Source organism: Coffea arabica, chromosome 6c (genome assembly GCF_036785885.1).
Source record: "Coffea arabica cultivar ET-39 chromosome 6c, Coffea Arabica ET-39 HiFi, whole genome shotgun sequence".
Lineage (NCBI taxonomy): Eukaryota > Viridiplantae > Streptophyta > Magnoliopsida > Gentianales > Rubiaceae > Coffea > Coffea arabica.
This window is the reverse complement of record NC_092320.1, coordinates 5,855,368-5,881,078: the sequence shown is the minus strand read 5'-3', so window position 1 is coordinate 5,881,078 and position 25,711 is coordinate 5,855,368. Positions and strand designations below refer to the sequence as shown.

Genomic DNA, 25,711 nt, shown 5'->3' with positions numbered 1-25,711 from the left:
ACCAGAAAGAGACAGAGAAAGAGAGAGGTAGGCAAAGATGATAACATCTAAAGGTTAGCGATAAAAAATAAGCAGTGCACGTTTAGGAAGAAATCAAGAATTCAGGACACGTTGAGGTCCACAGATTATGCTTTAAAGACATCAAATATTATGAATGCTTATCAAAAGTAGGCGCCAACAGTCAAATAATCTTTGATTACTGCTACTACTATTTTAAGAAAACCACGTCCATCATTCAAAACTCCCACCTCCCACGTTAGTAACCAACAAGAAGTCTTCGACCCAAGAACTAAAATCGCGCCCTCCTCCTTTTCATCCCCTTGTCATGGATCTTCAGCCCTCTCATCATCTTCCTAAAACACAACATTTTCCAAGCCTCTCCTTTTCTCCAGTCATCTTTAAAAACCGACCAACCTCCCTTGCAATATTCTCTCTCTCTCTGCTCCTGAGTTGTATTATTTTCTTTACCATAACAAGGCCATTTCAGCCGTCATCTCTGCTTGACATTGGCTTGTTTTCCCAGATCCTAACCAAACATCAAAATTCAGCACCGAAAGTATGTGACTACTCGTATGGATCATGGGTTCGGGACGAAAGCTACCCGCTTCACAAGTACACAGAGAAATGTCCGTTCTTGGATCCCGGTTTCCGATGCCAACAGAGTGGACGACCGGATACAGGCTATCAAAAATGGCGTTGGCAACCACGTGCTTGTAATCTTCCTAGGTATACTTGTGCTAGATTCTAGCCTGGTTTTACACGAGAACATTAATAATAGGACACCAGTAAGATGGTGCGTGCTTACAAGAACATAAACTTATTCTTCAAGGTTCCAATCATGTTTAATTGTCTGTCATGTCCTATTATCGATCATCACCATGTAGACCAACTGTATCGATAATGCTTTTCCAAGAAGTCATAAGTTAGTCTAGCAAATTAGAGCAGCCCAAGTTGTAATTTAAATTACCAGCTTTGAATCCCGTGATGCATTTAGTGCAATAAGTTCAATTGAATGCTATCATCCCTGTCATATGCATGAGCACAATAGCATATTGCACTTATTTGTCCTTCACTTTTACCAATGCTGTATTGCAGATTTAATGCGACCGACTTTCTTGACCGGGCCCGCGATGGAAGGATAGTTTTCGCCGGCGACTCCATAGTTAGAAACCAATGGGAATCCCTGCTTTGCATGCTTGCTCAAGGAGTTTCTAACCAATCTACGATATATGAAGAGCATGGAAGCCCGATAACAAAGCACAAGGGATATCTTTCAATGCACTTTGAGGAGTACAACCTCACGGTTGAGTACTACAGGGTGCCTTTCCTGGTAATCATAGATCGCCCACCAAAAGATTCCCCAAAGGAAGTACGAGGTGCCATTAGGGTTGACAGGCTACATTGGTACTCTGCCAAATGGGTTGGAGCAGATATTCTTTTATTCAGCCCAGGACACTGGTGGAACGAAGATAAAACACTGAAGATGTACGAACATTTCCTCTTCTTCTTCCTCCTCTTCTTCTTCTTCAATTATATTTAGAACGGAGGAAGAACAGCAGAACTAGAACCTAATGGTTCTCCAATTATATTTAGAGAAGAGATTTTTCTATTTCAGGGGCAACTATTTCCAGGAAGGCGGCGCTGTGAACACCACCATCGATGTGAAGGAGGCTTTTGGAAAGTCCTTAATTACATTAATGTCATGGGTCTTGCAAAGCTTGAAGCCAGAACAGAGTTATATCTTCTTCCGCAGCTACTCTCCAGTGCATTACAGGCAAGTTAAAAACCTACCTCACTGCCATCTCTTTTTCTCTGAGTATCTTATATGAAATACTTTATATTTATTCGTTGTACAAATTAATGATCGAATAATGTTTTTGGTTCATCCGAAACCTTTAAAAAAGTAGAAGACAGGCCAGGAATAGTACAACGATACAAGGAATTTAATTCGCTATGATAAGCAGCAGGACACTTTTTTCTGCATAATCTTCTCTTCTTTTGGCAATGAAAAGTAAAAATTGTACGCTGATACTATATTAAAAACATACTAAAACAAAATATATATGAGGAAAAAAAATTAAGCCCTAGAGGTGTTACTAGGGGAAAAAAATGCAATTAAAAATAAAAAAATCTGATGTGAAATTACAGGAACGGTACATGGGATGAAGGCGGTCATTGTCACACTTTTGTATCACCAGAAATGGATCTGACCAAGCTCGAGAGTGAGCCGTTGAACAATTTACAAATTTCTGAGATGATAAAGAAAATGGAAGATGCACAAATAAAGGCCCAGTTCATAAATATCACATATCTGACAGAGCTCAGAAAAGATGGTCACCCATCAATCCACCGTGAACCGGGCACTCCAGAAACGGCACCGCAAGACTGCAGCCACTGGTGCTTGCCTGGGGTGCCAGACACATGGAATGAACTTCTCTATGCTCATTTACTGTCCAAACAATACAGAACCAGGTTGAAAACAAAATGAGCCTCACCTAAAAGCAAAGTGAAGTTCAGAGGAAAGATGTTCACGATGCTTTTACCTCGGCTTTTCATCAGCATTTTCCTCGGAGTTCACCTCATCCTCCATTTCCTTCACTTTCTCCAGCTGCCTCAAGAGATCTAACCTTTCTGGTCCATATGTGGACGGTATCTACAAGTAAGTGGCTGACTCAGGTTAGAGTCCACACATATATTCAACGAAAGAAAGAAGTGATAATGGCAGAGTACGCACCAGAGACGGCACGTATCTTTGAATTGCAGCCAACATAGCAGCATGCCCAACTGCGGTAACCTGCAAAAGATGAATTATGCACCAAGTTCAGGTTCCAAGACATCAAATTCAGGAGCAACAAACTCTAGAAATATATGGTCCTGTGAAAATCTGTCCTAAATGCACACAATACAAGGCCATAAACTCCATCATCTTCTCCTCCTAACCACCAAATCTTGCTTGTAAAGACCTCCACCAACCAAAGGATTGCAGCTTGCGGCTAGTTCTTTGCAGGTTTATCTCAAAGAAACAGCTATTCTTCTTCAGTAACATCCAATGCGAAACCATGATTTGTAGGAAATGAAATCTGATTGCCCCAGACCATAGTATAGTACTTTGTTTCCCTTTAATAATACCAATGCATGAGCACATCAGAAAACAATTGAAGATAAGATATCTATCGTTCGCTCTGATTTGGAAAAATGTTCAAACGAGGGACTAAGAGAAAAAAAAGGAATTAGACATAAGAAAAATAATGTCCAGACCAATATAACCCAGTAATAAGAAGTTGAATAATGGAAAAATCTATCTAAAATTGCTTCATTTAGTTGCACGATATCTAAGATCTTTCAATTCTTTCACAATATAATACACACATAATTAGAATAGATTCATATATCAAGTGCTCGAGGGGAAAAAAGAAACCCTGAAATATGACTTGTATTAAGTGGATTACTTATAAAAAATTGCACAAATTGGCCAGTAAAGTGCTTGAGGTGGAAAAGCAATATATAAATATATATATATTTATTTATTTATTTATTTATTTATGGATATTAGATTGTTTAGTTAAAATGTTCATGTTCTACTTTCATCTAGTTTATTTAGTAAGACAAACCGATAACCATAAAATTCGCATTTAAAGTCATACTTGAACAACCAAGGATAAACGCTACCTGAAAACATAGTTAGGGTTTCCTGTAAGCTCCTACCTATTGTGGTTTATTGGAATAAGTAACAGGGTACTTCAATTCATATCAGTTTTCAATTCTAGATAATGTGCCAATAACAGTTGCAGGAAAAAGGAAATTACTGACACAAGCTCAGACAAGACCAAATAAAAGTAAAATTAAGAGCTTACAGGAAGAAGCATTAGAAAGCCAATTGGAACTACAGATGCCAAGTCTGTCAAGGTTCTTCGAAGTGCTTGCTTTTCTTTCTCTGTTAATTCATCACCTATTACAACCCTCCTAAGCAGCCCCATAGCAGCAGCAACATCAATAGCAAGAAGTTGAGTTCCTTGCCAAACATCCTGCACATAGAGCTAATGGACTGAGGAACTACCTAACTACTGGGTTGAAAAGACAAGTACTACTTGAGTTTGTTTGGATAGAGAGAATTTGGTTTGCAAAATTTATTCTCACAAATCCCAATCACCTTTTTATCTTCCCAATCACCTTTTTATCTCACATACATCACATCACAAAAAGTGCTACAGTAAATATCTCAAATAAATCATCCAAATAAACTCTTATCCAAACAAACTCACTATAATACTATTTAAGAACTCTTTCAAAGATGTCAGAACAGAACATCACAAGAAGTGTTTTGAAGCTTCATTAAGTGTCTGTGAATTTTTTTATCTTACTGCACGTAGTAAACTACATAGACAATCACAAAACTATGCAGACATAAGCTTCCTTCCTTCCCTTTTTTTCTTCTCCTGACAAGTGCAACAATGTTTTGTACAAGTCTGCTTTTAATGGGTACAGAATTTATTATGTTCAATGCTTTAAAAAAGGAATTCAACTGAAACAGTACAAATGAATATGTCCACAACCCTCCCCCTAACCGAGATGCCAAGAACATAGTATGCTATGAAGGCCAATGCACTCAAAAATCGAAAAGGAAGTGTCTTTCTTCCTCAAAGGCACATGCACCTGCACCCCATGTTCCCGAATGAATGCTAATGTACAGAAACAGAGTCTGCAATCATTTGGAGCTTTTTCAAAGCATAGTCAATTTCTCCAATGGAAACAGTGCTTCCACAAATCCATTCATCAAAATTGCCACTCCTGCAACCGTCTTTACTGTGAGCAACATCCCTTATTAGTCATTCATTTGATGCCCAACAACAGCCAGGTGCCATGTTCTACCATTCTTACATAATAAAGACTCCAGCCTTGGGGGCACTACAAGCATGATACAGGAAAGCAAGCTTGATGGATGTGCGGACTATGAAAATACTCTAAAAAATATTTTGCTATCGTATTTTGTAATCATTAAAGCGATGGTTACCTAGCAAAGAATAAAATCAAATACAGATGCTGAAACAACTTTTTCTCCTATGGCTTGGCAGTTAAAAGGTCTTCAAAAATCACACTAATAATTTAAAGGAGACCAAGTGGAAGGAACAAGAAATGCACTCCTAAAAATAGGACTTCTTTCAATTTCTTAATACGATAAATGCGGTCAATTCAACCCAACTTTGTGTGCCACATACTCATGCTGAACCACATTTCTCTTCCTGGATGCATAGAAATTGACATACATACCGTGCTAGTCCCTTTTAGCTTATCCAATGACTTTTCGATAATGCTTTCCTTCTTCTGAACTCGAACCAAGTTAGGGCCTTTAACTTCATTTCGCTGGCTGAAACTTTCATCGGTTGTCTGAATATCTTCCTGAAAGCAAAGATTAAATCAATCTTTAAAAGTCACATCATTTATGAGTAACCTCAAGGATGAGAAGAAAGAAATTCAATACTATGAGATCATCCACAACATAAAGTCAGTTAAGCAACATGGACATAATTTCTATTCAAGACCCTATTCTGTAACATAGAGTAAATAATGCTAGTCTTGAACACAGCAAACACAATATTTTCTAGTACCAAATATTGCAGTGATCTATCAGCAAAAGTTGTCAAACAGAAAGGAAACCATAACAACTGTATTCTACTGACAGCAACAGAAACAAAATTTCTGAAATTTCTGTTCCCATATTTTATCACATTCAAAGAAGAAGTTGGGCCCTAGAAACAAGAAGAAATTTGTGGTTAAAAGGGGGAAAGAAGAATAGCACAGAAATTAAGGTAAAATGCTACCTACAAGTGGGTCAAACAAAATAAATTCCTAAAACATACCAGTTAAGAACAATAGATAAATGATGAAGAATAAGGCAACAGAAGAATAAGGCAACAGAACAACCAAAAGACGAACAGGAATCAACAGAGTACAGATACACAATGAGGAATTACATGTTAAGTACCCACTGAATGTCAAAGGATACCTCTTCATATTCAGACCGATCAGAACTCTTTTGAACTCGCTTCTCCAGTTCTATTAGTTCATTCCTTAGGAGTTCAAAGCGTTGGATTTCATTTGACTCTGAATATGAAGACACTGTGCCTGCAGTTCTCTGTTCAAAGCATTCATCATCCTGCATTGGAAAAAAATAAATAACCAGTAGCTGAAAGAAGAGACAGAACTGTTAAGCACAATTTAACGGTGATTTCAGTGCAGAAGTGCCCATACAATTGGTCTTTGTCCATTAAAATTTCTAGAAAGTACAATGCTAGTAAACCTTACACAACAACGTGTCCTCATCCAATTTCAAAATTCACAAAATAACCTTTGTTGAGGCCCCAGTGAGTATATATAAGTACGATTAATTCTGCATGAATTAAGTAGTGTAACTATTCACTGAAGATTTGACTAACGGGTGGAATATCTGAGAAAGCTCTTCTGGAGGATTTTTGCTGACAGGCTCTAATCCCTTCTGCTTCCCATTACGTTAGAATTACCTTAGGGCAAGAAATTTAGCTTGCAACCTCTAAAGATCTACTTCAATTTCAAAGATTTTTGTGGAAAGCAGCATCTAGAGAGAACAGAAAACCATAAAGCGTTTAAAAATGGTAAAGGACCACCATAAAGCATACATTTGCATTGGCCATTGACATCCCAAGGTCACTGGATTTGTTTGAGGGGCGTACTAGGAAGCTCCACAATCCACGAGGTTTACTTACCCTGAATCAAGACTCAATCAATGGCAGAGAGTGGCATGAAGGTTTATGAACTCAAAATTAACAGAAGTCACGTACCTGCTGCCACTATCTCTATTTATGCTGGCCCTCTTGCTGGCTTTTCCCCTAGAATGCTGTCTCTCATTGCTAACAGAAGATGAATCACTTGCATCACCCTCCTATCTTAATTAAAATACAGATGATAAGAAAGAAGTCCTAATAAATAAAGTTAAAAACAACTCAGATCACCCAAACAACAAATAGAAAAAAATTGGTGTAATTGACATTAAGCGTAACGTAGCAACAAAAAACATTGGCACGTCTAGACCAAGCTAGAAATGAGGTATCTAGGGCTGCAAACGAGCCGAACCGAGTCGAGCTTTGAGCTAATCGAGCCGAGCCTCGACTAAATTTTACCGAGCTCGAGCTCAACGAGCCGGCAATTTTCAAGCTCGAGCTTGAAAAAAATAAAAAATTATTATTTTATTTTTAAAAAAATAAATAAAATAATATTTTTTTCTTAATAAATAATAAAATATTAAGGATATATACATAATTTTACTATGAAAATAAAAAATAAAAATATATATATAATATACGTAATTTTATTATTAAATAAAAATTTTATATATATATATATATATACTCAAGCTTGCGAGCCGGCTCGCGAGCTAACGAGCTTAATATTCTAAACTCGAGTTCGAGCTTGAGTTTGACTCGAGCCCGATTAATATCGAGCTCGACTCGAGCTTGACTCGAGCCGCTCGCGAGCGGCTCGATTCGTTTGCAGCCCTAGAAGTATCATTCTTTATCAAATACATTAGAACTTGCCTTCAAGTCATCTAAGGTGCATAAATGACATCATCTTCTCTCATTGGGCAATTAACCTTACAAAAGCTCCAAAAAACTAGGTGATAAAGCCTTTATGCAACAATTTCTAATGAAACTCAGTAATTACTTTGATTAATAGTAGATAGGAGAAAACGTTGCAATTGACCAGGGAAAGTACAGTGGGAATTAACAGGCTGCAAATATTGCAGCAGATGTCACCAAAACAAAAAGTTCTTTTGACTATATAGATTTAGTTTGAAGGAGGGGCCAGGATAAGAGTTGAAAGGGTGATAATAAGATCTGAGAGCTTCTATATCAAACCTGGGGCCAAAGAAATATGTCAAGAGTCAGTTCTCCTCACTTATAATCCCTGAATGCAAAAGATGCTTCAAACAACCAAGAAGAGTCAAATGACTCTTAACATGACTCACAGAAGTTATATGACTTAACAATCTAATGCAAAAAATTTGTAGATTCCAAAGACTTCTCTTAATGTTACAAGTAATATGGATCCAGATTAAGAAAACCTTAACTGCTTGACTTGATTGGATATCCATTATGGCATATGCTCCAAATCAAATTAAAATCCTAAACAACTGAAAACACGATTTTCAAACTGCGACGAACGCCAATTTGATAATGCTAAAATGCCCTTGAAAAAAGGCTAGTGGTATATTTTGCTCCCCAAAAGAAAAGCAATAAAATGGTAGCAGAAACCTGTTGTAAGGAAGCTTCCTTCGCCCTGAAAGATGCCTCAAGAAACTCAGCCTCTTTTTTTAGCCGCCTTATCCGCTCAAGATCAGAACAAGCAGCTTTGAGATGCTCCTTCCCAGAAGTGGAGCTTGACATATGAAGCTCCTGAAGCAATCCTTCCAATCTCATCAGAGCTTCTTCAACACTTTCCAAAGCCTAGTACAAAAACCAACAACAGCATCATCAAAGTGCTCTAAACAATACAAAATAGGCAGATTAACAGAGGCAGTGATGAAACCGAAACAGCAATCAGTTTCTGTAAGATCAATGCTTGGCAAGATTGCAAATGCTATAGGTCATATAACGACCACCAGATGAAAGGTGCATATCTTTCATCATCTAATGGACATAGATATGTGTTTATTCTGAGGGAAAACCCCCAATTGATAAAATAACTCTCATAGTATAAGATTGCTGACATATTAAATACTGCTCCAGAGGAAGCTACACCTAGAGTTTATATATCGTTTTGCAATGGCCAGAGGCTCCCCAATGAATGTTTCTATTCTGCAGACTGAGTGATGAGATGTTAACTTAAATCCAACTGAATCAAATGCAAATAGGTATTCTACCCAGCTACAGATGGGGAATTGCTAAAAAGTAGTGGAGAGACACGTATATGGGGAGAGGGAGGGAGGGAGGGAGAGAGAGAGATGAAGGGAGGAATTGCTAGTTTAAAATCATTTCCAATCAGAGAAAACTGAATGACACACAAAAGTTTCCATAGAAAAGAAACAAGCTTACAGATAAACCTAAATGACAAGAAATGAAAGTACCTTATCAAAGGAATCAGACTCTAGCTCGGTTGGTGAATAAGTTCCAGATGTGGTCCTGTCCACTGACTTATTAGTGCATCAAATTATCTAATTTGGTATCAATACTATTAACTGATTCTGCAGAAAAAGTTGGCTCCAAATAAAGCAACTAAGTATCTGGGGAAGGAACAACATATTAACAGGAAGTGATGGAGGCGAAAGATTTGGAATCAGACATTAACAATAATATTTTGTCTTCTTTTTGGGTGTCAAAGTCATAGCAAAACAAACTTCAAAGTAGCAACTACTGTAATACAAAGCACCCTATGCAGTTATTCCACTGTTGAATACACAGATAGAAACCAACACTCGTTAGTTTATCTCTTTAAATGAAATCTTATTCCTAATCATTCTATTTTTTTCAGGTTTCATCATTTTTTGATAATTCAAACTATTTCTTATCATCTGAAACCAAGCCACAATGTATTGCACTGTGCAGGTTTTCCACAACCAGAAATTTATTCATCATGTATATGCCTTGTATGAGGGTATGCACACTAAGATAGGGAGCCAAGTCGAGGCCCATTTGACTTACTTTTGTATACCTAGTTCTTCCAAACACACCTTCAACTTCTCGTGCCTGAAACAATGAGAAAAGCAGAAAATTTTCCAGATTAATAATTCTAGACACAGTTTTAAAATTCAAAACATTGAAAAGCTCAAATACCCTTTGGAAAGAAATCCAGCAGCCTTAACATTGGAAGGATTTTCCAGCCATTTACTGTATTTAATGAAACTCTGGATCCAATGAGAGCAAACATCCAATGCTAGGGGTATAGCTTCAGGATTTGGAGGACTTTCTTCCTTTCTTTTATGCCCCATATTGCGTTTAAAGCTATTACTACTTCCTGGGTAAAAGGGAAGCCAGTCTAGCTCTTCACAAACAACCTGTAACATAATAAACGTCTGTCAGTTTAAATTATTCTTAAACAAAATTTCAAAAGATATATTATGCTTAACATGCTAACCTCCACATACAGTTGATAAGAACTTATAGATGACAGCTGAGGATAATATAACACACTTCCCCCAATCAGATACCTGATTCATTAGAGTATATATATATATATATATATATATATGTCAACAATTATGATATAACCACAATTTAAAACAAAAACAACTGCAACTTAAATTCATGTATACCTCATAAGTTCTTCAATAGGTTCATCAACAGAATCGAAACCGTTTGCAGAAAGGAAGGACTGTGTGCTTCTTCCTAAAGCAATGAAGAACCCAAATATGGCCAAATCCCTCTCTAGCACCTATGCAGTAAATTATAAGAAAAGCTTATACCTCTTCAATAATAAGTTCAATGGCTCAGCAGTAAATTGAAGCACTTTATAAGAGTCTAATCCCATAGAAACAACCATAGAACAAACATAAATCCAGAAAGTGTCATACGTAAGCGAACTTTCTACCCTACAGAAATGTTATGGTGACCACCCATTTTATGTGTTCTTTTAAACGCATAATTGAAAAGCCAAATTGCTAACCTCAATACTTTCACATGTTGTGAGTTTGGACCATATCCTCTCCCTATCAATAGCTTTTTGTAGCTGCTTCTGTACAAGACTAACCCAAAACATAACCTCTTCAGTGTGTCGATCATTTTTTACTCTATTTGCTGCAGCACGAGGGCCAAAATGGACAAGAAACTCTCTGCGGAGACCAATATCCTTCACGGAATGATAAGCTTGACGGATAGGCACAAACTCAATCAGCATGTCCATCAATCTACCTGTCGTGTCTGGCATACTGGAGAAGAACTGTGCACAAGAAATTTTAGTTGGGCCAAGCTTCATAATTGCTGCAATGCAACTCAATGCAAGCATAAGAAGTGACAAGTCACTTGCATTTTCCGAAACCAGAGGCATTACTTTCCCAGACCTTAACAAAGAAGAGAGCAAGAACATTATCAAGTATATTTTGTGGGCAAATGAAATGTTCTTTAACATAAATACAAAAGCCAAACTACATACATTGAAGTAAAAGCAGAAAAAGATTGGTCCTTCTCAATATAGTTTACAAAATTGCTGACAGCAGCAGGAACTTGCTCCATCCAAAACCATTGATGAGCTTGAGGTTGTTTGGCTGATAATTTATTATTAATTACAGCCTCCAATGCCGCAGATTGCCGCAACAAACTACATTCAAGCAACTATAACATATTGAAAATCAAACATAAAAGAAACCAGCATTGAAGAAGAATGACGGATTGACATAGATTATTCGTATTAAAAAATATACTTGGATGTGTCAATTGCGTGCTCTCTTTCCATCTAAATACAAATGCAGTGCAAATAATTTAAAAAAAGACAGAAATCCAGAAAATTGCTTTTTTTTAAAAAAAATTATCTAATTACCCAACCAACAGGGAAAAAGATCAGGAAAGTGAAAAGCCAAAGGCCATATCATTAGGTCCTACTAACAAGTATGTAGTCAACAAAACCTATTTTCTCAAGCTGATAAGTCAAATTTATCACAACTAACAAAAATGAATCACAAACACTTTCATAAGGATTCCTTCTTCTCAATCCTATACTATCGAAAGTACTTCTTTAATTCATGCATATAAGTTAAAACATATATATATATATATATATATGACTTCTATACCTAAACCATGGGCTCATTTCTCTCGATAATTCCATTTTTAACCAGAACTAAAAACATATTGATGCTTTTATTCCTCTTCCCAGAATAGGTAAGTTGATGTTAACACAACAGAATTCAAAGTTGATTTTGAATTGACTCTCATCTACTCAACTCCCCCCTGCCTCTTCTACACCTTCTGCTCCCTTCTCATTCCCCCTCTCTGCCTCCTCCTCCCTTCTCCCCAACTTTACAACCAATGCCATCAAAACCCTCCTCCCACCCTCCCTCTTGACCATTAATAGCCCAAAAAAGCAGTCCCAATTAGTGATTGCACAATCTGGCAGCCATGACAGTGAAGGGCTGGTAGACACTGGTGATGGCAATGGCAGCAAGACTTGCCTCGGCAGTTGCAGCAGTCACCCTACTCAAAATTCAGCTTTTGTGTGTGTGTGCACATGTTTTATACTGATAGCCAAAGAAGAGAGAGCAGGGTTTGATGGCAATGGAGGTGGGTTGGTGAGAAGGATGGAGAAGGCGGAGATGAGGAATGGAGAAGTGAAAAAAAGGAGTGAGAAGGAAGGAAACGACACAGAAGAGGAGGAGAGCAAGGAGTTCAGGAGGGGAGAAGTAGAAGTCAATATTGTGAAAATTGCCTTCCTTATTTTGGGAAAAGGAATAAAATCATGGATATTTCTTTAATTTATACCCAAAATGATGTTAATAAGATAAGTTACCCCCAGACCTCTCTTCCTTTTTTGTTCCTAGAACTGACTATTTAGCTTTAAGGAACTGTGGGAAGAAAATGAAATGTAAAACCTTCCATTTCTTACGGAACTGGAATACTTGGAACTGATAATTATGAAATAATGGTCACAAACAAGTAATACACATGAACAATATCAAAAAAAGTTGGAAAACAAAAATTTTAAGTACTCAGGATATTTCAAAAATTGCCAAAAGTAACACTTAATTTTGCTAGCAATATAATTTGTTAGGACTCACAGAGACAACTGTAGTAAATTAGCTAAAGCAAAAATAACAAATCAAAATGTTAAAAAGTAAAATGCAATTTTATATTCTTAAATCTCCTTGCTTTCATGAGCATGTCACAAGCTTGGGTTATATGACAGTACAATCTTCATACCTCCTTTGGACAAAAATATTAATATCTCTGTCTCTTCCATCTCCTCGAGATGTAATTTCACTTGCCGCTTGCAGTAGAGAATAAACTGATGCCTAAAGAAATATATTAACCTTTAGCCAACCTAACCAATAATAAAACCCAGCAAAAGGAAACAAAGTGAAATCTTCCAGATATTCAAAACCAAAGATAAGAATATAAAAAACCCCCATATCAACCATCTAGTTACACTTAGATGGAAAATGAAAAAATGCTGGAAGACAGCCTTAAACTATAATGTAGATAAAGCAAGAAATTTTTTGCTGCTAACATTTTGCTACCATAATAGAGCACCTCAGACCTTTTTTTCCAGCTTTTCAGCACATGCATATGTTCAAACTGCTAAAAAGGGGAGGTAAACTCATTTTCAGTGATAGAACTCATTTGCAATGACAGTGTGCTAGTCTTATTAATAGAAAACAGCCCCCATCCCCAAACCATAGCTTGAGTTATTCCCAGTCATCACAAAGATTATCACTACAATTTGTCGTGTGTCTAAGATGAAGTAGAAAACCATTACTCTAAGTGGGCTTAGAGTTTAGTGACACATGTCCCATGATTGCTTCTTAGAATTTAGTAACACATGGCCCAAAATCGCTTCAACTACATTACATTTACCAAAGAGACACTTCTCCATTCATTCTGGGATCTGCACTACTGAAACTTGTAAGTGTGAAAGTCAAGACTGAAATGACATTCTGCGACAAAAGCTAAGAATATATTGGTTTGGCACTTTTAGTTTGACCAAACTCCAACACAGGCTACAGACTAATAATAGCAACTAAATAGCTGCAACTCATTTTGACAAATAATGAAAAAGTCAAAAGACTTTCCACTCCATCTGCCCCAATTTGTTTGTCATATCGGGAAGTTGCGCTACTTTTTACAAGTAGACCGCAAAACACTTCTTTTTTTGCTTCCTCTTCTATCCCTAGTGCTTCAGTGGTGCAAAATTTAATTAAAAAAAAAACACGTGGGTCAATTCCATTAGTAACCTCAAAGTGCTCTGAAGCATTCCGCACATGGATGCTACAGTTCACATACATGTCGTGACAATCGCATCCACTTTATTCAAAATTCTGTGCCAAAAAGTAAAACATGACACTATGGGGCCACAGCTAAGATGTTAAGCTTCTGATTTTCAACGTGTGTAGGGTAAAGGAGAAACGCATACAAGATGTTATTTGCCATTTAAGGTAAGTAACAATAGAGATGGATCAATAGAAAGCATGACAGTCTCAATGGCATGTAGGAAGTAATAACAACTAATTGTGTGGTGTAACAGCGAAAGTAAATAAGGCCACACGCATCATAGAAGACATTCCAAAACAAACCATGAGCTTTGAAGATCATATTTCTTGAGTTCCAGAAGAGAAACTATAGTATTACACCCTTAAAAACACGAGTAACAGCCCTTTTCTTTGGATTTGATCTTTCTAAACAGACAACAGTAGCCTCTATTGAGATGGAAAAAACTTGAGCATCTATTGGTATCCCAGATATTAAAGACCAAGTATGTAAAATGCTGCTAGTAGCTGCATGAACGATGCACTTGTTATCATACTAAAAGCAGCAGGATTATAATAGCATGGCTTTAGTCAATACAATGATAGAGATTAGAGCTCATTTGGAGCTGGCAAAGTAGAAATCTGCCAATTTGGCTTCATCGGCTGGGAAACTCACTGGCGAACCAATAACAAGGATTGGAAGTAACATGATTACACCAGTAGTTGCAGAAACAGATGAACTAACTGCAAGGCAGTTGGACTAGCAGAAGGCAATATTGTCTCCAGATAGGACGACCTTTTCCATGATTATGTAAGCAAGGTTGCTTAGAAGCTCAAAAAAAATATGGGGGAAAAAAATAAATGACAAGGATATTCAGTGGAGTTACCTGGTAGGATAGTTCCTTTATCCAAGCAGTCTTGTCAATACCAATCCATGCAGTTGAGAACCATGAAACTTTTGATGATAAGCTTTGGTCTCTGATAGCAAGTTCAAATACCCTAGCGGCATCGTGTAATGATTGGACCAGGCCAGTATTACATTCTTCACCTTGTAATGATTGATCAAGTTTAACTCTCAATTCCTCAACTTCACCACCAGCACTTGCTCGAGGACTCCCATTAACTGTCACCCCATCATCTGCAGAGGCAAAGGGTAACAGGAGTCCACTTCTTGTTGATCTGGAGAAATTTAGAGTATGTCTCCCAAAATCTGGGAAGCTGTAGTTTAGCTTCAGATTACCATCATCCAACAAAGAAAGCCTCAAACCACGTCTCTTCTTCCTAAAACACCAGTAAAATGGCTGGTGATTGAAGCTAACTACCTTACAGTTTCTAGATGGTTGAACTGAAAGCCATGGATCTGGAGCGCTGCAACACGGCAAATACAAGAAGAATAGCAAACATTAGTGAGAAAAACTGTATAAAATCACATCAAATCCAGAGGGGGGGGGGGGACTGCAGATGTTATATCCATGGCACCTATTTAGCCCATAACTGAGAAGCATTAATTTTATGGCACCACGAGAGAATGTCCAGCATAGTCAGACATTGCCAGATTGCAGTGCCAAGTCTATAAGTTGATTTCTGATATACACGTCAACTGGTTTTCTCATTAATGAAGCATAGACACTACGCATACTGGTAGAGCTGTCACTGTGGTCCCAAACAACCACAGTAAGAATCGGCCATATTGTAGTAAGGAACAAGATGATGAAAAAATTCACCAACAAGGCTATGAGCTCAAGGTACCAACCAATAAGAACTTCGCAAAAGTGAGTTACATATAGGGAAAATAAATCTCGTTCAATGAAGATGTTCAAGTGCAAACCAAGTTACAAACATGAAGAAATACGCTAAACAGCAATGTAATTTTGCAATAACATTAGTCAGACCCAAGCATACCTATTGAAGCAATGTTAAGGCACATTTTATCTTCCCAGTATCCAGTTAAACTGTTGATCTGTCAAGCTTTGAAGATTAAGCTACTTGATTATATATTTATGCATCCAAAAAAAAAAAAAACCAGTCTGGTGTAGAGTTGATCATATAAACCCTTTCACGCCACCCACCCTGAAACCCTAATACCCTTTCTTTTTATCCTTGACCAACTTCGGACCTGCGACTAGTCCTTGCTCCTTAAATAGTATAAACTAAAATGAGTAACTGATGATCAACGCAACAACATACGTACAATTTCGGTAATATGAAAAACAGCTTTAACTTTGTCAGTAGCATGTTATACAATAAAATGGATAAAAGAATTACAAAAATAAAAATGAAAGTAGAAAGTGATTGGAGAAGAGGAGATAACCTTGAAGATACGAGGTTGTGCTGATGCAATTTGAGTGGCATTGCAGGCAAAACAGTTAGTCAATCTAACGTCGTTTCAATCTTGATGCTGCTGGACAGAGTGAAGATGGAGAGAAAAAAAAAAACGGGATCCAATTAAATTTGGTGGGAAAAGTTTCTCTATGTTAATGAAAATAGGTGATAAGTGGAGAAAACAAACGTCGACGTGGCTGAACCAAAGCTCTATCCGTACTTCGTAAACGTGGGGAAACGTACCATCACAGAACTCTCGAGAGTCGAGACATCGTTTCTCTGTCTTTCTCGGGCCATCGCTTCTCTCCCTCCCTCTCATCTTTTTTGTGGGCCATCGCTTCTCTCTTTTTTCACTTCTCAATTTTTTGCCCGTTCTACATATGTCTGCTGCAAACGATAGCCTCCCTCACAGTTTTTATTTAGCAAATTAGCAACTTGTGGTGATTTTAAGTTTAGATCGGAGTTTAAACGACTTTAATCAAATAGAATATCATGATGTTCCAATTTATTTGATTATTTTGATAAATTTTTAAACTATGTTCATGTTTAATTTGTTTATTAATCGAGATGCATTTAAATAAATTTTTACTTAATTGAGATTTGGATAATTTCAACTTTTGATCCGTAAAAGTTTGGGAATTTAGCAAATACAAAATGGTGTTTAAGATTGACTTGAATAGTCAGTGAACTAAATTAAAATAAACTCTCGATAAACCAAATTTTGAGTAGTTTAGCCGGGCATTCAACTCTGAATTCAACATGGAAGCTATATGACATGGATCTATTGCATCATAATACTATACTTTAATTTTTATTATGTGTTACTTAATTTCATTATATAGTGCATGGTAAGTTGATAAAAATACCTACATACAATTTACTCAATATTTTTTTAGCACATTTTTGGCAAATGATAAACTAAACTTTTATTCCCCTAATAAATATTTTTCCTGCAGCAACTTTTGTCGAAATGACAAGATTATTTCTATAAGCAAAATTATAGTACTTAATTTTGAAAATGGCAAGAAATGATTGTGGAAATAAAATTTGAATTGTGACGATAATAGCATTGCAAATCTTAATGCTAGTAATGACAGTAGTGAGTTAAAAAAATAAGGGAGGCCAAATTGTAGTAAAAACAATGTATAGCAATACAAGAGTTGGTTATTTTTTCTTTTATTTGTAGTGGTATAAACAAGTTTAAATGAACTAAATATTATAGTATTTAAACTTATTTAATTATTTTGACGAGTTTAATTTTGTTCAAATTTAATTTATTTACTTTGCGAACTTAGTTTGAACCAATTTTTATTGAGCTAAACTCGTATCAAGCTCGAGTAATTTTAACTCTATACATGTAAGTTTCAGTTATATGCGTATCAAGCCAAATTTGAAAAATTTACCAATAAAAAATGATGTTCAAATTCGGTTTGATTATCAGGTGAATGAAACTTTAATAAGCTCATATACATCGAATTTGATTTGAATATCAATTAGATTTTTTTTGAGTTATATTTGTATTTATTATTTTTCCAACCCCTACCCACGCCTTTTCCGCCCAAACACATAATTCGACCCTTCCCACCTCACCACATGATACAGGGTTCGAATCCATGTGACGGTGAAGAAGATTCAGAGTCTGCCCTCAACCAGGTCTCAGTGGCAAGGTAAATTATTTTTAGAAAAATTGTTTAAAACATCCCTCACATTTTATAAAATAAATTTTTTCATCTCTCATTTTTAAAAATATATATTTTATATCTCTTATAAATTTACATTCGTCAAATTTGATTCCTATCTAGATTTTCAACTAGTTTTTTATCAGAATTCAGTAGATGTCTTGCACGTGATCATTTTTTAAGGATAAAATTATCAAATCAAAATTTATACAATCTGATTCATATTCTTCACATTTCATTAAATAAATTTTTTTGCCCCTTATATTTCACAAAATGAATTTTTTCATTTTTCATATTTTACAAAATAAATTTTTCATCACTAATTGATCATGTGTACGAATAATTTTTTTAAAAACTCATGTATATATTTATTTGATTTCATCTACAAGGGTTTTAAAATTTTGTTAATTTTTCACTCATGTTTATTTTCTTTTCCTCGAAAAGTGAAAATAAAGAAGATATTTAATTATAAACATTATCAAGTATTTATATCAAATTAGATTTGGACAGAAAAAATAAACAATAAAAAAGTATGACAAAAAGAAGCAAGTGATTGACACTTTCAAATTTTAAGACTACCACAAGGCAAGAAATTGAACTGTTGGTCTTAAAGGTGATGAGTAAAAATTTCAGATTTAAACTGCAATTTGTTAGCAAGACTACAGAATTCAAATTAGAACCGATTAATTAGATGGGCGTATTACACAATTCAATAAAATGAATTATTATCAAAAGAGAAATGTTACAAATATTGAATAGATTCATATGGTGAAATTAAATAAATACATATATTGGATTTAAAACAAAATTATTAGATTTAAACTCATGTATATATCTATTGAATAGCATGTATGTAATTATAATTAGTATGTTTAGGTGAAATTAAATACATATTTATTACACGCGATTCATACTATCCAGGTGAAATCAAATAGATATATACATGAATTTTAAAAAAACTATCTGTACACATAGTCAACGAGGGATGAAAAAATTTATTTTGTAAAATGTGATTAAAAAATTAATTTTTTGAAATGTGAGGGACAAAACAATTCATTTTGTGAAATATAAGAAACTATAAATCAAATTATATAAATTTTAATTTGATATTTTTGTCCCTAAAAAATGATCATATGTAAGATACGTAACGAATTTCAGCAAAAAAACTAATAAAAAACTTAAGTAGAGGTTAAATTTAATTAATAAAAATTTATAAAGAACATAAGAATATACTTTTTAAATGTGAAAGACGAAAAAATTTATTTTATAAAATGTGAATAACGTTTCGAACAATTTTTCCACTATTTTTTCTTTCTTTTCTTGCATGACTAACCGCAATCTTACAGGCCAGAGCCTTCTCAGAAACACCAATCGCTAAATGCTAATGCAACGGAAGTTTCAGTTTAATTTTGCTGCTTCTCAAGCCTTTCCTCTCTCCATTCTCCACCAAGTCCCCGGCGAGTCTCTGCCTCCATCACTTTTCCTGCAGCAAGGAGCCGTAAACTTGTGGATGCTGAATTTCCACTTCTAATGCTTATCTCCTGCTTGATGATATGCCCCATAGAAAGATGCTCTCTTTCCTCAAGCATGCCAAGATCTGTGCAACTTTGAGCTTCTACATTTGGGTATCTCACCTTGGCCATGCATTTTTCTTCTTGTTCCTAGATTACCAACATAAAAGATGTGGCTTAGGTTGTCTCATTTTTATAGAAAAATCTGCTTTACAAAACGCACTATTGTCCTGCAAAGATTGCAACATTTTGTTTCAGAGAACAAATTCTCCGGAGCAGCGAGGCCAAGTAGAATGAGGTTCGTGGAGATTTCATTTTATTCAACAGCGCAAACGGTAGTAACTGATGGCGATGATAAGAGGGGGAGAGGAAAGGGGACACTAGCTATGGACTTAGCTTCTTTGGTTGAAGAATCTTCCATCATTGAGGAGAGAAAGCCCAGAACTCGCATGGAGCTCATGAGGATTCTTGAGCTTCGTATTAAAAAGAGGGTCAAGGAACAGTATATAAACGGCAAGTTCCAAGACCTTATGAGGAAAGTCATTGCTAATCCAAAAACTCTCCGGGACGCTTATGATTGTATCAGGGTGAACTCTAACGTTGACTTGACAACGGATGGGGACAATTTGCCTTTCGAATCCATGGCAGATGAGCTGTTTAGTGGGAATTTTGATGTGAACGCCAATACGCATTCCATATCAACGAGGGGGCCAGATAAGGAAGTTCTTGTTTTCCCAAATGTTAAACTGAAAGTGGTACAAGAGGCCATTAGGATAGTATTGGAAGTTGTCTATAAACCTCACTTTTCTAAGATTTCACACGGTGGTCGAAGCGGGAGGGATCATAAATCTGCTTTAAGATATATTAAGAAAGAGATGAAAGATACTAACTGGTGGTTCACCTTGCTTCTTCACCAGAAACTGAATGGCCGGATCCTTAGTAGGCTTATCTCTGATATGCAGAATAAGATAGAAGATCCAGGCCTTTATGCAGTAATCCAAGACATGTTCGATGTGCAGGTTCTGAATTTGGAGTTTGGGGGGTTCCCTAAAGGCCATGGTCTTCCGCAAGAAGGAGTGTTGTCTCCAATCTTGATGAATATTTATCTTGATATATTTGATCGTGAAATTTACAGGATGTCAATGAATTATGAAGCTCTTGATCCAAAATTGGCTACCGAGGATGATGGAACACACTCAAACCTGCGTAACTGGATTAGGAGACAGATGAATGGCAGTATTGCAAAAGAATGCAATACTGTGAAGAGCCCTATCATCAGAATACATTGTTGCCGCTTCTTGGATGAAATTTTTGTTGCCATTTCAGGCTCCAAGGACATTGCTCTTTCATGCAAGTCTGACATCGAGAATTACTTGAAGAATTCTCTACACATAGAGCTTGATCACACAAATTTTATGCCATGTGATGGTCCCCATAGTGTCCGATTTCTTGGAACTTTGATTAAAAGAAGTCTGAAAGAGAACCCAACAGTAAGAGCTGTTCACAAGTTGAAGGAAAAAGTAAAGCTGTTTGCTTCACAGAAACAAGAGGCTTGGGATGCTGGGACTGTTAGAATAGGAAAGAAATGTCTAGCTCATGGGCTGAAGAAGGTAAAAGAATCTGAGATAAAGCATCTAGCTGACAAGGCCTCGATTTTAAGCCAAATTTCCTATTTCCGTAAAGCTGGTATGGAAACTGATCACTGGTACAAACTCCTGCTGAAGGTATGGATGCAGAATATTAATGCTAAGTGTGAGCCCAGTGAGGAGTTGATCTTGTCTAAGCACGTTGTGGAACCATCTGTTCCACAAGAATTAAGAGACTCCTATTATGATTTCCAGAAGCATGCCAAAGAATATGTTTCATCAGAGACAACTGCTACTCTTGCTCTTCTGCCTAGTCCTAATCCACCAGTATCTCCTTTTATCACAGAAATTATAGCCCCTGTTGAAGCCATAAAGAAGCGTCTCATAAGATATGGATTAACAAATGCTGATGGATTCCCTCAAATGTGTCATATTCTAATTTTACAGGATGATGATCATATCATTCATTGGTTTTCAGGAATTGTTGGCCGGTGGCTTAGATGGTATAATGAGTGTGACAACCTTAATGAGGTTAAGCTTATTATATCTGGTCAAGTAAGGATGTCCTGCATCCGAACACTGGCTGCAAAATATAGAATACATGAGATTGAAATAGAGAAAAGGTTTGATTCCCTACTCAGCAGAATTCCTTCCACCCAAGAGGTAGAACAGGAGATAACTGATGAAGCTCTTAGTAATGACGACACCTTGTTCAACGGAATGTCTAATTACAGTTTATGTTTGTTATCTTTGGCAAGAATGGTAAGCCAGTCGCGACCTTGCAACTGCTTTGTCATGGGATGCACGGTTGCTGCTCCTTGTGTTTATACTCTTCATGTGATGGAAAGACAGAAATTCCCAGGCTGGAAGACTGGATTTTCAAGCTCCATCCATCCTTGCCTAAATAGGAGGCGAATTGGGCTGTGCAGGCAGCATTTAAAAGATTTGTTTCTTGGTAATATATCACTTCAATCTATTAATTTTGGTGCTTGGAGGTGAAAATCCCGGTATAGTTTCTTCTTAATCAGTGGAGTCCCCAGCCTATAAACAGCCCAATGCTTGAGAAAGGTCTTTAACATACGCTCTAGCGTGAAGACTACAGCAATTCTTCCTAACTAAAGCAGAACTGCAGTAGATGGATGACAGATTGTTCATGCTATATAGTAGTTGGACATGTTAACTATAAGGTATGTATTTCAGTTTTGTCTAATTGGTTGACTTGCCTGATGTTCTCTGGTCTGTTCAGTTGTTCTTACTTTAATTTTATTGAATAGTTTCTCTGCCAAATTATCTCACATGATCACGAGCTCATTTCAGTATTGCCGACTTTTATATCACTTTTCATTGTAAATAAGAGAACTCTGTTACGTTGCTGTAAAAGGAACCGGGATAGGTGGTAGTACTAATTTGTTTTAGCTTTTGTTGCAGAGCTCTGAGCAAAATTCTTGGCATGCTTGAAACCCCTGGAATTTTTCGCCCTTTCTTCTTCTAGCGTGCAACTTTGTCTTGGAGACCTTATGTCATACTATTTAGGATTGAAGAAGGCATGGTAAATACAAAGAGTAGTGCTTTTCAGAGGTTGATAGGTACGGAACGTAGAAGGAGCATGATACAACCGAGGTAGCCAGCCAAAGTGGATCCAGACAGTCAGACGCCGTTTTCCAGCTCTGAGACTATCATGCACGGATAGAGTCACACAAGACAATGCCTTTGTATGAAGTTTGTACATGTCAAAAATTGGCCTGATCAGCTGATGTTGTTGACGTTAATCATTTCAAGTACAAGGTGAATGTCCGCCACCTCCCCATCGATCAAATTTTATTCGCATTCAAGCTGCTGAAAGTGGAATTGCTTCATGAATAACGTGGTGGATGGATACCGAAGAAAGAAGAAAAGTCTCAAGTAAACTTGGGCACCCTCTGTTACTTAAACTTATCTAAGGCGCTTCCATAGTACCTGATAATAGTTATCAAAGTAGCCATTCCTAGAATAGTAGAATGTGATGTGAGTACTATGCATGTTCTACTTATTCCAGTTTAAATGTAATATCATGCCACAATATGGAGATCCGGAACTTAAAAAAACAGAGACACATAATTCCGGCAAATATGTGGTCGTTCGGTGACATGCTTCCCGTTCGTGGATAGGGAAGAAATTGGTTAATTTGCTTCAGCACTTTGAAGCATCGGTAGCTCCCGTATTGCCCTTTGGTGTTTCAGCATGAAAAATGTGGAGCGAAAATCAGTACATTCACATCAAACCTCTGCTTCTGATTGCGTAAAAGTTGATATTAGAAAATCATCAGTATCAAAAAGCACCCAAATAGATGCTTCTGATATTCAGCTTTTAAAAATCTAAAATCAGGTTATAAAAAGCTGTTGAGAACACAACAAAATAGCTTTTTAAAAAATCAAAATCTGGAATCAGGTCTCGAAAATCAATTAAGATCAAGGCCTTAAAGGATAATAATAGTTTACTCAAGGTCCGTGTACGCACATGACACACCGCACCACACCACTTGTGATAATCTTGCAAATTTTATTCTTTAAACTCATGGTTAGAGCTGCAAACGAGTCGAGTCGAGTCGAGTCAAGTTTTGGTCTTATCGAGTCGAGTCTTGACTTAATTTCATCGAACTCGAACTCGACGAGCTAGTAATTTTCAAGCTCGAGTTCGAGCTCGAAAAAAATAAAAAATAATTATTTTATTTTTAAAAAATAAATAAAATAATATTTTTTCTTAATAGATTATAAAATATTAAGGATATTTATGTAATTTTACTATTAAAAATAAAAATTAAAAAAAATATATATATATACTCGAACTCGCGAGCTAACAAGTTTAATGTTTTGAACTCGAACTCGAGCTCGAGTCGAGTTTGAATTGAGCCGTTCGCGAGCAACTCGATTCGTTTGCACCCCTACTCATGGTGACCTATTGTGCCCCAGCGAGCTATTGATCGACTTCCAAGCCTCAACGTTGTTGACCCTTGAGTTCTTTCTTGGTTGTTGTTAATTGGCCTTCGTGTGTTTTTTTTTTATTATTTATTTTATAAGCAGGCGGGCAGCTATCTAACCTATAGTAAATTCATAACCAATAAAAAAAAAAAAAAGAGGAAAACCGACATTCTTGCTTGTATGAGTATGACTTCATCAAATTTCAATTATGACGTCACCCAGGCGAAAAGATGCCACTATAAAATCTGGTTTGAGATTGACTGGATGTACAACCTCAAGATGTAAAGTTGATAGAACTTTCAGTGATCAAATATTTTAAGCCAAAAAAAAAAAAGAAGAGAAAAGAAGAAGAAACCTCATAAACTTGAACGAGGATGTAAGATTGTCGGGTTCAAACAAATACCATTCTGATCATGGTGTACCAATAATGTCGTAGTTTGCCTGGTTAAATACATAATTCGGCAAGGCAGATCGATTTGGCTGAAGACTCTAGTTTTTAACCGGCGTTATGTGGCTTGAAGCTTCAAAGCGAAGTAGTTGGAGGAGGAGATGGATAGAAAGGGCTTCCAATTCAAGTTTCACTTTCACCGTCAAAAGGATGAGGATTAGAGTTTAATAAGATTGGCTAATTGGGTCTGCTGTCTCTTTCGCATTGCAAATTTGCTATATGCCAACATTTTCATGGAGACTTTGAGCCAACCTGCCTGCCTGCCTGCCCGTCCGGTCCTAACCTCAACTCCTCGTGATTTTAACATTCCTTTAATTGAGTTGTGGCATATGGTCCTACGGCGGTATGGCTAGACACTGCTTCATCTTTATTGGAGTGGGGCGTCTGTTATCTTCCTAATTTTGGTTCCTGCGCTGCTGTATTAATTGTGCTAGCATTTCAGGTCAGAACGATGGGTTTCAAGTTCCTAATTTCATACTACTCCTCCGTCCCACTTTGATAGTCCTGTTTTCCTTTTTCGTCTGTCCCTTTCCAATTGAAGAATGTAATTATATTTTAATTTTCCTAAAATACCCTTATTCAATGTAAGTTATTGTTACTATAAACCTATTCCATTTAATGAGAGTTGATTCTTTTTTTACCATCAATTCAAGTTCCCACAAAGTTGTACTCTAATTAATGTGAAGGTATTTTAGGAAAATAACTACCTAAATTGATTGTTCCAACAAAGTTAACTACTTTTTATTAAACTGTGTGAAAAAAGAACCAGGACTATCAAAGTGGAACGGAGGGAGTATATAACTTGCTAAAACTCTTCACACGCTTTTCTTCAAGATTCATAAAAACCGGTAACAGAGCCACCCGTCCTTGTAAATTTTTGCGCATTTCTTTTGAGAATCATTATTGCAACCGGGAGCATTTGAGATGGATTTTTTACCGCGGTTAGTAACAAACAGAATGGCAAAGGCCAGATTGAGGTGCTTCTCATCTTCTGGGCTGTGATTCGTGATCTGCAAAGAAAGGAATAGATGTGGATTATGCACGGATGTGGATGTAAACAAAAAAAAAAAAAAAAAAATTCCTTGCTTACGGATGTGGATGATCTAGGAGATAAATGGCGTTCAACCTCATGATGCAGAAGCAAGTAGAAAACATAGAGGTGGGCCTTTGTAATCTAAGTTGAATTTAAAATTTGTGATTTCTTTTTTTTCTCTCGTAGCCATGCTGTCATTATCTGTAGCAGCAGTATTTCCCAACTACAAAGTCTAGAATAAAAGTAAACTAATC

The 25,711-nt window shown here is 36.6% G+C and overlaps 3 protein-coding genes across 12 annotated transcripts; 2 read left to right on the top strand and 1 right to left on the bottom strand.

Annotated features, from left to right (window-relative positions):
* Window positions 1–192: 192 nt before the first annotated feature.
* LOC140008349 (protein trichome birefringence-like 9) lies at window positions 193–3,092 on the top strand. The gene is made up of 4 exons (XM_072052369.1): window positions 193–726; window positions 1,096–1,485; window positions 1,616–1,774; window positions 2,149–3,092. Exons 1-4 carry the CDS (start codon window positions 326–328, stop codon window positions 2,486–2,488), a joined length of 1,290 nt encoding a protein of 429 aa, XP_071908470.1. The 5' UTR covers window positions 193–325; the 3' UTR covers window positions 2,489–3,092.
* LOC113691707 (uncharacterized) lies at window positions 2,092–16,676 on the bottom strand. Of its 9 annotated transcripts, none has more exons than XM_027209976.2 (20): window positions 16,431–16,676; window positions 16,233–16,322; window positions 14,809–15,289; window positions 12,879–12,970; window positions 11,119–11,283; window positions 10,633–11,026; window positions 10,283–10,401; window positions 10,105–10,177; window positions 9,804–10,024; window positions 9,672–9,716; window positions 9,098–9,152; window positions 8,286–8,477; window positions 6,816–6,916; window positions 6,654–6,741; window positions 6,005–6,154; window positions 5,269–5,397; window positions 3,855–4,025; window positions 2,735–2,794; window positions 2,544–2,653; window positions 2,092–2,449 (listed from the first exon to the last, which is right to left on the bottom strand). In XM_027209976.2, the coding sequence occupies exons 2-20, from the start codon at window positions 16,271–16,273 to the stop codon at window positions 2,443–2,445; spliced, it is 2,694 nt and encodes an 897-aa protein (XP_027065777.1). In that variant the 5' UTR covers window positions 16,274–16,322; window positions 16,431–16,676; the 3' UTR covers window positions 2,092–2,442. The 9 variants fall into 9 exon arrangements, 8 of the variants coding, with proteins under 8 accessions (XP_027065777.1, XP_027065775.1, XP_027065778.1 ...); XM_027209974.2 differs by having other exon boundaries at window positions 16,233–16,319; XM_027209977.2 differs by having other exon boundaries at window positions 16,487–16,676.
* A 2,533-nt stretch (window positions 16,677–19,209) lies between these two features.
* On the top strand, window positions 19,210–23,144 carry LOC140003757 (nuclear intron maturase 4, mitochondrial-like). Of its 2 annotated transcripts, none has more exons than XM_072052365.1 (2): window positions 19,210–21,974; window positions 22,448–23,144. In XM_072052365.1, exons 1-2 carry the CDS (start codon window positions 19,604–19,606, stop codon window positions 22,453–22,455), a joined length of 2,379 nt encoding a protein of 792 aa, XP_071908466.1. In that variant the 5' UTR covers window positions 19,210–19,603; the 3' UTR covers window positions 22,456–23,144. The 2 variants fall into 2 exon arrangements, with proteins under 2 accessions (XP_071908466.1, XP_071908465.1); XM_072052364.1 differs by having other exon boundaries at window positions 19,210–22,206.
* Window positions 23,145–25,711: the final 2,567 nt, after the last annotated feature.